The sequence below is a fragment of the Athene cunicularia genome (genome assembly GCF_003259725.1).
Source record: "Athene cunicularia isolate RWA chromosome 15 unlocalized genomic scaffold, athCun1 chr15_part1, whole genome shotgun sequence".
NCBI classification, from domain to species: Eukaryota; Metazoa; Chordata; class Aves; order Strigiformes; family Strigidae; genus Athene; species Athene cunicularia.
The window spans coordinates 7,151,915-7,164,589 of NW_020799121.1; the positions used below are offsets into that span (position 1 = coordinate 7,151,915).

A 12,675-nucleotide genomic window follows, 5' to 3' on the forward strand; every position below is an offset into this window, starting at 1 on the left:
AAATGTTAAGATAATCAAATTTACCTACTGCCCACATCACTGTGTCAAAGGAATCGGTTTCTTCTGTGCCCAGGTCAGTGTTTTTCCAGGTCACTTGCAATCTGTTGCCCTCCAATCTTTTAACTTTGGTTGGGAAACATCTCTTTAAAAATTTTGTGCCGTAAGATTCCATGTGCTCCGTTACTAAAGATGCCATTTGCTGTTGAGTAGGGGTGGAAAAAAAAAAGTTTATTCTTAAGATATATTAACTTTCTAATGTAAAGCCCTCCTTCAGCTGTCTTCATGAAAATCCAGTAAATACACTGTGCATTTCAAGCTTTCTTTGTCACTTAGTTACTATGCATTGTCAACACATGATAATTTATTGAGCCACCATGACCTGCAACTCCACTCCAAGAGGTATATACATCTGAATATTTAAATTACTTTTTTGAAAATAAAATAATATATGAATAGAATGATTGCTTTTAAATCATTTGTTGCTTATACAAAAATAGCATCTAGATTATATTCATTTTAATATTATCATAATCACCATATTCTGGCAGCTTGATGAGAATTAAATACTTTCATAAAGCTAAGGAAGACAAATATTTCCCTTTGCCATGACACCTGTCATTTCTCTTCAATGATGATGAATCACTAAGGTTTCCTGTAAAGTTCTACTACAAAACGGAAATAATGCTTTTGTTCTAAGAGCCTGTTTGAAATAATGCCATACAACAGTCAAGTAGTAAAAGTGTCCCACTGACAGGTTTATCCAAAGATTTCATTGCTCTTGACTGCAGTAATTCAGGTTGCACTGTGTCAAAGAATATTTTTTTACTTAAAGGATAGTATCACAAAACCACTCAGAACAACTGCATGCAAGATCTCAGCTTACAAAACTTTATTTTCAAAGCTGATACTAACCAATATGATGGCAACAGCAGGGTTATATCTCTTCAGAAACAGGACAGCTCACTAACCAATTTCCATCAATGTGGCTACCGACTGAACATAATTATTTTACCTCTATCAGTACTTTCTTAACTTCAAAATGTCCATTGTGCTCTTCCTGTCTACAAAGGACTATATTCTCAGAGAAAGCCCTACTGTAAGTGTTTTATAAAGTGCCACACACACATTCTTAACAGTATTCCCTGCTCAGATTGCATGCTGTTACAGGTGTAGATTTCTTCAATGATGAGTGCAAATCCCAAGACACATTCTTATACAATGTTCTGCAAAGTCTGATACACATACCACTAGTTTTAAGGAAGCCACTTCAAAGTGGTAGTGGCTGGCATGCAACCAGGAGCTGTCGCTACCTGCAGCGTTACTTGTCACTGCTGCTTCTACCAGCAGTACTCCCTTCTGAAAAATCTGCGCTGTTACACATGAAAATAATTTTCCTACACACTCTATGTGCAAAGAAGTTCTGAAAAAAAGAGAAGTCCATAGTTCTATCACTCTTTCATCAACTTTGACCCATAAACGTTTTCATGTTTTGTACTATTGCAATTAATAATTTTTAAAAAATCCTCATTCATGATACCAGGAATAATTCATTCTCATTCTGAAAACACTATTTTCAAGTGATTCACATGACACAGTGGCACAGTCTTCATTCTCAAGGCTGACATTTTCCAAAGTTATTTGCCTAAGAAAAAATTTGTTGTAAACTTCAAAGAAAAAGTTCACTGCACATGTGAGTGAAAACCCGTAATTCTCTCACTGTTTTAAGAACACCACAGAAACTTTTCCTTCAAAGTAGTGTTAGCATCAAATATTGCAGGGACAGAAGATTCACAGTCACCTTTAACATACTCTCCCTAAAGATCTAGGCACCAAAAAGACCTCTAGAACAGAGGCTATAAACTCATATCCAACTAATGCCTTTACTGGATCCAGTAACTTGTCTTTAACCTAAACCTGCTATACTACCTTATACTTTTTATAGAAATCCTACATAAAGCCATTTGTTGTTGTTGCCTTTTCTCACTGCTAATTCTAATTGCTTTTACTCTTTCCACAGGAATGGGTTTCTGGCCAAAACTGTTTTCTGTTTTGTCGGCACAATCATGAGCACTTATACTTTTAAATAAAACTCATCAATATTTTTCCTAATTTTGAAACACCTTTTTTTCTTCCTTAACTTTCCCTGCCTGAAAGTTTTTGCTTTTAATTTTCTCTAGCTTAGGGTTGATAATTCCACTGAAATCACTATATTTTTTTTACTTAGTTATAACTGCCACTGTTTTGAAAGTGGTAAGGTCAAGATTTTCAATTCCTATTGTCATTACAAACTTTCAGCTTAGTGATTTATTTCTATTCATCATAATGAGCTCCAAATTGAACTACTTCATGTTAAGTCTAATAATTCATTTTAAAAATCATTATCTGTAACCCCTAGAAATTAATTATTTTAAAGAGACTGTCTAATGTTTTAAGCAGTGGCATAAATCCCTTCCCTGTTCCCAAACTTTTCGATCTTGTTTTCAATTAAGTGAGAGGAAAAAAGATTTACTTTTCTAAGTACAGTACGAAGAGATATGCTAGGAAAACAAGAGCTAATATTTATTTAGTTCCTCTTCAGAAAGCACATACTAGGAAATGTTTGGAGAAGCCAATGACATTTTTTCTTTAGGAGACAAAAATAATCAAATATACTTTTTAATATGTTTGATATATAAGGAGACGTAAGATACTCTGTACTCACCTGATCAAACCCACGAAGTGGGATACTTCTCATCATGACTGTAGTGTCCAATCCAATGCCTGTTAGAAAACCAGCACACTCAAGCGAAACATCTGGTGAAGCCTCAGTTAAGGAAATATAAACTGTAATTTCATATAAATACAATATAAAAGAGTAGTATTCAAGTGAGCTTTTTACCTACAGACATCAAGTTCTCCTCACACAAACAATATTTTTAGCTTGCTTTTGTTACATAGTATAAAACTCCAAAGGCTTAGAATATTTTTCTCACAGATAACATTGTTTTTAAGATCCTGAGAATTTATCCTTAGCTGACCTTAATTCCCATCATGCTATTGCATAGAAAACTATTACTGTTCTATTACCAACTCAACTACAGGGCATGAGCAAAGGAATTCTGAAAACTCAGCTTTCGTAGGAAAACTGCTATGCTGCTTACAATCATAAATCATCACAGTTTTTTTAAAGGATACAGCTGGCTCCAACAACCAACCTGTTATATAAAAAGAAAAAAAGAATAAAGCAGTGGAATGAGCTTGTGCATATTTCTGCACAATCAGAAGAGGTTTTTTTAAGTATGTATAGTTACAAAATTACAGGTTGGAGGAGTGGATCTGATGTTGTTAGATGGGTAGAAAGAGCGTGGCTTGTCAACTCCAACAAAGACAACACTATAACATATGGGCTTATTTTATTAACCGAATAAAAAATGAACACGCTTGTAAGACACAAGAAATTATTTTTATATTGTGAAACGACATTTAAATGCATACTCTGAAAGACAAAGTGAAGAAACCCATGAAAAACTCAGAAAGTATCAAGGTTAAGAGGCACCACAGATAGGCCAGTTGTGTACTATGATATAGCTCCACCGGAAACATCTGGAGTGGACACTGAGAGATCTTCCCCCAATGCCTATTGCTACTGATGCCTCATCTTTACACGATGTCTTGGCATCCTTGCCTCTGAGGCAGTAGACAACATACAGACATGCATCGGTCTTTTTGTAACTCAAGTATATCTCAAAATTTCTAGAGGTATCCTAATTACTATATATATTTTTAATCATTTTTAAGAAAACAACACAATCAGAAGTTAAGCATCTTTGAAATTCATCATCTTCCTATCAAGTAGATTCCAATCCCCAATATAAAATTTTATTCATTGTAAATTTCATTTTGATTTATAACCATCTGCTTTTGAATAATCTTATTTTTCCAAATGCCAAATATTTGCCCTTCAAAAATGTGTGCACGCAGTTATAGAAAATCCGTTTAATAGATTTACCTAGAGTAGTATTTACCAAATCCATCCATTTTAGACCTTAAATATAACTCCAGCTCCCCTCTATCCACATATTTCACACCATTTCAACCAAGAATATCACTAAAACTGTCCATCAACACTTTTCATTTACGAGCTGTAGCAGCTCTGCAGCGCAGCAGTTTCCATGCTTGTCCCCAGGTGCCCTATACATGGAGCAGTCCTTTCTCTTCCAACCACATCCTCAGTTCCCTACGTCTGCTGGGTACACAAAAGGCAAAACGCTCAGTCACTGTTCCGCAGGTAAAAGTGGGTCCAATTGGTCAGTCACTGACACTCAGCTGCTGGACAGGCTGCACTCACGTTCCTTGGCTGTTCACGTGTTATGTGGACTTTTTGAAATATCACAGTTTGGAGATGCACCCCACATAATACTTCCACTTACAACAAAGCCTTTTGTTAGGTTTTTAATTTAGGAAAAAAAGCATCATTGGGGAACATAATTTCTAGTTACTATGAGAACAAGTGTAGAATGTTCTGACTGATTTTCATGTATGGAAACACATGCTTTATAAAGAACTTTCATCCTTGTACTTTATTGAGAACTTTTCATCAAAAAACAGCAACACAAAACCACAACACTTGGAACCCACCTGAATATTTGACACATTTTTTCTGTTTATTTTGGGCATTTTTTAAAATCGGGTCTCATACTGTTCAAAAGTTTAAAAAATAATTGCATTTTTTTGGATATGAAAGAAGTAGTTTGCTAACTGCATTTTGGAAAGCATTTACTTGAATGTAGAAATTTACTTTAAAAACTCAAAATACAAAGTCACATAATCACAGAGTTTAAAGAGGTTGTTTAAAGCTAGGAAGATAAGCAAGGAAGCATAAGCATAAGTCACAGAACCTTATCATATTCTTTTACCCATATCAACCTTGTTTGACTGTTTGGAGGAAGTTAAGTTTTAGCAACACAAATGACAATGCCAGCAGAGAGAACAGTTGCCTGGAAATAATCCATTAAGTAAAGACCTTCTCCCTCAGCAGCTGTGCCTCCATTAATTCAAAAACTCTAAGCAACAAAACAAAACAATTTTGATAAAACATGCTCCAAACAGGTGAAAATTCAAAGTAGTCAGATCACAGGGAGGAACACATTTGAAGTATCAATCAGTGGCCTACACATCCCACATTGTTTCATATTCTACATTTTGCTTGATTCCTGGCTTCACTAAATAAACATAAACCCTTAAATCCATTGAAAAACACACACAAACAAGGCTAACACAAAGTAGTACATGCACTGCACTCTCTATAAGGAGGTATCATTCATCACTTTTAACTTAACTTTACAAAGCAGTGATTCTCCCTCCATGCTGTTACCAGGAAAACTACTGGTACACACACAGAAATGTGTTTCACAGAAGGACATCAAGAACCTTAGAAAATTAAAATGTTTTATATGTGAACATATATGGCAACTGAAAACAAATGCTAGAGGCATGATGGAGCTCTGCTGACAGGAAATCTGGTTTCTCTTTTTAGCCCTGCCACTGCCTAGCCACATATGCCTAGGAATGTTATTCTTCCACAATACTGCAAGAGAGAAACAAGTCCAATACTTGGAAAGCTCTTGATACATAGTCTATCCTATGCTAAAAAATTAGAGCAAAAAATGTAGGTGAAACACTGACTTGTGGCCTGTACTTTACCAATCTGTGCTATCTTTTAGTTATAACAGAGATGCTTTTAAACTTCTGAAAAGTGCAGATGTGGGACTGCTGCTCTGTAAACCCCCAGAATTACAGAGTCAGTACAATACATGTTTTCTCACAAAAGACCCTAGATAACATCTATCTATCCCATAATTAAAACATAAATCTTCTGAAGGTGTACAGAGAACAGGTTGAGCTAAAGGGATTAAAATCTGCTAGTCTGGGTTTTATGTTTGGCAAACAATTTAACATAGTGGGCATGTGATTCATCTGTGAAGGGATGATCACTTCCTCTTTTAGCATGTAACTCCTGGGAAGTGCTGCAAAAAGCCAGACACTATCCATAAAGAAAGATCTACTGGAGATTCACTGGGATTAGAATATTTGTAATTTGGGCATATGTTTGCTCTTCTTTTTCATTACATGAAAAATCAATGCCAGCTGTTGCTCATTCATAGTATCAGCACATTATTCACAATTCATTCCACAAAGTAGAGTGTTTCTGGGCATTGTCAGTGTCTAATAGAAAAGTTAAGAAAGCAGAACCTAACCTCATTCACACCTGCTCAATCTCTCACTCATTCTGAACATATTTTCAAGGCATCTTTTCTAATTCACTCTGCCAAAACCCTTCATCTCAGTAGCAAGAATTTCTTTACAATGTTTGTATATCTAAGGGACTTTTAAGTTGGTTAACGGTTTGCTTTTTTAAAAAAATATGAATAACTGCAGGACTGACAGTTCTATAACCCCTAGGCATGTAATTTGTAGCTGAGATACATACATTTGGAGAGGGAGAAAAGAAAGAATAAGTATGACACAGCTCAGACTAAAAACAAAAGGTGTTAAACTGAACCTTGGGAACATTTATAATAGAAACAAATTCGACAGAAACAAACCTTTAACAACTCCCTCCTTCATTTGCTAGGACACAGTCTGAAAAAGCACAGAAATGCTACTGTAGCCCCTGCAGGCTTATTTTGACTAAATCTCAGGAATGCAACATATAAACACTAGACTCCCACATTACACTGTTACAACTTGCATTAGCAGCAACTGGACAAAAGCCACATTTTCACAGAAACATCTTACGGGAATAAATCTTATGTTTAGTTTTTGTGGGGAGTTTGGTGTTTGGGTTTAAAAAAAAAAATAAAAAATTCCTCGCATAAATCATGCTCTCAAAATTCAAGAGGTGACTGATATACTACAAACAATGGCAAATTTACTTTCCTTTTTAAATGTACCAAGGACCCTTGTTTATCTATTTGATGTTTAGCTTAACACAGTGCAATTCTTATATCAGAAAGTCACAGCCATGAACGGCAGCTGTTTTCTTTCAAAACATCAGTAGCATAGTTTCAAGTATCTTTTTCTTAAATATACTTTGCTTTTTCTAGAATTGTTCAATAGAGAAAAGAAAAAAATAGTATTATCTGAATTGCATGATAGCAAATGTGCATTTCCTATCATAATTATTTGCATCAGGAAATTGCTCTGTAGTGCAATGTTGACTCTCAATCTTACCATGCTATGTGCTGTAAAAAATAGACTATGGCATTTTAGTATTTCCATTAAAGTAAATCTTTTAGTATTTCAGTTAAACAATAGCTCCCCAAGCATAAGAAAAATTAACCCAATTGTCTAATGACATTTTCTTTTGTTATCAAAACTGACACAATTTAAGAGAACATCAAATTATGCTGGTGTTTCTTTACTACTTGGAAGAGCAATTTCACATACACCAGTAGCTAATAGGGACAGTACAACCTTTGTTTAAGTTCACGCTGCCCTCTTGTGACTTCCATGCATAATTGCTACGGCAAACAAGCCACCTTTAAAATGGTGAAAATGCACATTTAATTTGATTTTAGAAGGGAATTTCATAAGAGGGGGAGGAGAGGAAATCTATTAGTTACTAATGAAGGTTGGTAGCGTGATGCTGATGCATAGCAAAATAAATTCTCAGAAAGAAAACAGAAGGACAGAAAAACTGGTGTATACAAGGCAATTTTGAACATTTTTCATTTTGCCATAAAGAAAAAGTATAAATGTCAACATCTATTAAATCCATGGTAAGGTAACTTACGTTTTTCCAGGAGATGTTTTTAACCAGAACAGATCATCACTTGTAATTCCATACTCCAGTGCACCTGCAATCTATGAACACACAAGTAAGATCTTGAATCTACAATGCAAATCCTGGCAGCAAAAAAAGCTAATAGCAACTTGGACTGTATTAGCTGAAGTATAGCCAGTAGACCAAGGGCAACGCATCTGGAGTTGCCCAGATATATTATTCAGTCTTTGTCTTTGGAGATTTCCAAAACGTGACTGTAAAAAGCCCTGAGCAACACAATCTGACCTCACAGCTGATTCAATAGCTGACCCCAACCTCCTTGAGCAAGAGGTTGAACTAGACGACCTCTAGAGATCCCTTCCAACCTGAATTATCTCACAGCTCTAAGCAATATCTACATATTAAATTGATGCACACTGTTTTCTATGGAAATGTTTTTCTGAAAAGCCTATGCTTTATATAAAAGATAATTTTTCACATGCCACAAGTACAAAGATCTCTTGTGTTACGTTATATTTACTTATTTATCCTCCAAACATTCACTATCTGCAACAAAATCAGTAAAGCCATTGGAGATGCTAGATGGCAAGGGTAACTTACATGCGTAGGATATTTTGGTCTTCCTCCAGTAGCAATGACAATATTTTCTGCAGTAACAATAGTCTACAAACAAAAATACAAAATCAAAATCAAGCATTTGCAATCCTTTTGCCTGTCTTTAGATTTTATCTATGTACAGATAAGTGATAAATGAGAAAGCTGGCACTACCATCTGCTATTTATATGACATAATAATCAGCAATGCATTTAAAAAAGGATGGAGATAAAATACATGCAGCAGTTTCTCCTGCACATTCTCTATCATTTTTAGTTTTAATATTAAGCTTACAATCATTCCTATACTGGACAAGATTCTGATGACTATTTGGAAGCAACAGTTGTGCACAAATGGCAGCTTCTTAAAATAAACTTCTTCTTAGGGCAAAACACACAGAGATCACAGCAAGTGAATTCTGTCTCTAAGGCCTGGAATTAAGCTACCTCAAAAGCAGTGTGTTTTTAGACAATGCTAGGCATCTACCCCAAAAACTTTTGCTCTCTCAAGCTGATATTAACCAGTAACATTACATAATTACTCTCAAAAAGGTGTTAAAAAATGCATGTTCAGTCTCTTGTTAAATATGCAGAAATGGCCACCATTCTGTTACATGACCCAGCGGCTTGAAGCTGTGCATTCAGTGTAACTGCCTTCCACACACAATTTTGTATTAGAAAGCTAATCACCCTTACAGTTCATCTGAAAGAGGAAAACATCTCAGACTGATCTAACAGAGCAATAAGGAGATGTTTGTCCTCTTTACACCTCTGTAAGCATCTATCAAAGCAAGATGACTCTGACAAAAAAAAATAAATCTTTTGTCTCAGCATTTCCATCTGCAGAAAAAAATGTAATGGCATCTACCCAACAGATTAGGGGCTATGGACTCAGCAGGCAACAGTCGTTTATAAACATCTTCTCTGGGTGGAAAACTAAATCTCCCTCTCCAAAACAATACTAAATACTTAAAGCAATTTGCAAAACTACAACCTAGCTCCCAGTTGACTTAAAATCAAGACATGAAGACCTGAAATGTTTGAAGTGAATGATACTGTAGAAATTGCACAGCAGCTCACCTCTTTACCTGCTTTTGTTAAACCACGGATCGTATACGGATCAGAAAAACTCCCTTTCATGTTGAAATATTTCACCTTCCTGTTTAGAAGAAAACAGCAATATGAATGCGCACTTAATAAAGGATGGGAATGAAATACAATCAGCTACGTTTTCCATATCTGAAATGCTAAAAAGAGTAGCGAAGAGGCATAGAAAAGTAAAACAAAGAAAGCATTTAATTTAATTTCATAGAATTGTTTGCAGCTCTGTCACATAATTTAAGTCACAGTTAACTCCTCTATACAGCAGCATACCTAACCTTGTAACATCCTTTGGGATCAGGTTACTGACCTCTTCAAATGGTACATTTTCCACTAGATATAGCATTACTATCTATAACATTACTAATACAATGGTCATTTGAGAGCATATAAAAGTGACTCGGCAGGAGTCACAGGACTAGTACCTGTTAAATTATCTATTAATATAATTTCTCTATAAAAGGAACTGCATACTGAAAAACTTGGAAGCATTTCTGCACCAAAAGCAAAAAAAATCAGCTGCTCTAGTATGGTGTTATCATTGGGCTTGTACGGCATATAAATTTTGGTGGCCAAGCTTGAAATTATCTTGAGAAACCCTGACTACTTCATATTAAAGCAAAACCTCTCCAGGTTAAAGAGAGCATTCCCTGATCTCTATGCTGTTAGAAAGCTTTCACGTATGGTCAGTTTCAATCACTATTTCCCAGAAAAGAAAAGGAAGGGAGAAAAATCACTTAGATTGGCAAGGGCACTTACGGTCCTGAGCAGAAAGGACTTACAAACTCAAAATACTAGTTCTAATGAGAAACTCTAAAGGTAATTAAGCAATTCTACAAGAAGATCTCCTTGACTATGGGGAGAAAGATGAACTTCAAAGTCTTATTTACTTGTCTTGCAGTTGTACTCTGTGTCCCCAGTTCAAGGATTTCACATAATTCTGAACAGCTTGTGCCATAAGAGACCTATCACAAAACAAGAAACTGAACATGAAGTCATCACATTTCAAATTCAGATTATGCAACTCAAAGAGACAGGCAGTTGCTACATTTTAGGAATGTTCTACAATGCTTTTTGTTATAAAAGTAAATGATCAGGTCCAAATCAACATATCTACCCTGATAAACCAGTAAATACAGTTCTGTGCTTTAAACAAGAAGCAGTCTAAAAAGCTTAATGCAAAATTCACTTCCCTAACTGTCCCTAAATAAACACCATCTGGGAAAAGTTGTTGCACACTTGCAACACATAGGAGTGGATATGGGCAATAATCTTTACCAGGTATGATGAACAGGTTGGGCAATATTCCAGCCATAGTGTTGGGCATCTTTAAGGGCACTCCCTAAAAGGGCTGCTTGATGCATAAGCTTTTTAGGAATGCAGCCAACATTCACACAAGTTCCACCAAGTCCCCATTTGGTTCCTTGGGAAAAAAAAAAAAAAAAGAAAAAAAGTAAATGTGTCAGGTTAGTATAACAATGCAATTAGGTTACTTAGAGAATTAGGTTGTTCATATAACTAGTTAAAAATTTCTGAATTAACACACAGTTTACTATCTGCAGAGTTTCCAACTGCTTATAGTAATTTGTTTTGATAAAAACCTTCTCTATATATTTTTCTTCTAAAATTCAAACTATCTCAACATGTTCTTCAAAGCTCTGAAGATCCAGTTACTACACATACACATTTGCTTATTTGCATTTTCAGATCTTATTTTACATGAAGAGTCTCAGCACAATGCAATTCATAATTTTTAGAAATTGACAATTTCACGGAGATAATATGCTCACATATTAAAGTCCAAAGTCTACTACAAATGGTAGCATCAAACACTGCTAACAAACAACGTGCAGGGGAAGCAGTCAGAGCTGGGACATCACTGGAAGGAATGAGCAGTACAGCAAGCTGGGTTTAAGGACATTTACTACAAGCAAAGCAGGCAGCGTGGCTTTGGCAACTTTGCTGGCTGGAGCAATCTGCTCACCTAGAGAGCTGTTTTATACACATGTCCAAATATCATAGTATTTCTCTTCCATACCTTGTGGAGAAGGTTCCACATAATCCAAAACAGCTACTTTCCTTCCAAACTGAGCAGCTTTAAACAAAAAGCAAGACAAGGTATTTAGAGGAGGGAAAGACACACAAACCTAAAATTTTTAGTAGCACAGGTACAGATAAAGAGTACAAGAGATGATGACTGGTGGATTTTACTGTCCAACTCAAGATGACAAACTAGGGACCCAGGAGGCCTATGTAGTCAGTAGATTCTCCAGAAGGCACTTAATAACCCAGACTAGAGCCTTCAGCTTTCACTGACCCTAAAAATGCAATTTGACCCCAAATGAGATGTTTAAGAACCTTGTGGGTTGTTGAGCATGTCACATTGAGTTATAGAGGGGCAAGGTTCTCTACAGCAGTTAAACAGTTCTTGGAAACAGTCTAAAGGGACTGTTGTTTTACCACATAAATAAGAAACAGTATAATTTTAAAAATACGGTATCTATGGAGGCACTCAGTATTTTACAATAACAGTGAAATAAAAGCTTATTAGACTTCCCCATGGCAAAAGAAGTATTTTTTAAAAGGTTAATAGGGAAGTCAAACAAGATCACCCCACCCAAGGGTTTAAATTAATTTGCAGATTAACTGTATGGAGCTGAGTTAATCATTAACGTGCAGAGGCTGAAGTATACTATCTTTCTTTAAAAGCTTTAGCATTATCAGTAACACTTAATTTCCATAAACACCACTTAAGCTAAACCAAAACTTGTATTAGTTATTTATACACACAAACCTTCTTTTGCACAAGCAAGGCCTCCAGACCCTCCACCAACTACCAGAAGATCATACTCCTTTCCTGTGAAGAGGAAGTGAAAAAACTAACGAAAAGAAACAGGCAAGGAAGATGGGAGAGGTATCTAAGAAGGTAAGTATCAACGAGTACATTATTTTTTACAATTGGTTATTGCTGATTTCGGGTTTTCTTTACTAGAGTTACGTGTTTTTTGTGTCCCAAAGCATTCTCCAAAAATCAGCAAACTATCTAATCTGGTTTTGTGAATGAAATACAGAAAATATTGCAATCCAAAAGAAGTGCATAAATAGACGTGACTTTAACATAATGTTCCAAGCAGCTCTTTCTGCATGATTAAACAGTTGCAGCCGGGATCCGGTATGAGTTTTGTGTCTCTGCATTATGGCAGCAAGTTCTACAC

At 35.7% G+C, this 12,675-nt stretch overlaps 1 protein-coding gene across 4 annotated transcripts in view; it reads right to left on the reverse strand.

Moving 5' to 3' along the window:
• TXNRD2 (thioredoxin reductase 2) overlaps positions 1 to 12,675 on the reverse strand; it is a 34,922-nt gene that overhangs the window by 21,321 nt on the left and 926 nt on the right. For 3 of the 4 annotated variants that reach the window (XM_026859526.1, XM_026859524.1, XM_026859523.1), the window contains exons 2-11: positions 12,255 to 12,317; positions 11,499 to 11,555; positions 10,739 to 10,883; positions 10,351 to 10,425; positions 9,440 to 9,518; positions 8,366 to 8,428; positions 7,775 to 7,845; positions 3,175 to 3,194; positions 2,702 to 2,793; positions 25 to 199 (exon numbers count right to left, since the gene is read on the reverse strand). In XM_026859526.1, the coding sequence (XP_026715327.1) occupies positions 25 to 199; positions 2,702 to 2,793; positions 3,175 to 3,194; positions 7,775 to 7,845; positions 8,366 to 8,428; positions 9,440 to 9,518; positions 10,351 to 10,425; positions 10,739 to 10,824 (661 nt within the window). In that variant the 5' untranslated portion in view covers positions 10,825 to 10,883; positions 11,499 to 11,555; positions 12,255 to 12,317. Of the gene's footprint in view, positions 1 to 24; positions 200 to 2,701; positions 2,794 to 3,174; positions 3,195 to 7,774; positions 7,846 to 8,365; positions 8,429 to 9,439; positions 9,519 to 10,350; positions 10,426 to 10,738; positions 10,884 to 11,444; positions 11,556 to 12,254; positions 12,318 to 12,675 lie in introns of those variants that run through there. The other variant, XM_026859525.1, reaches the window with a different exon arrangement.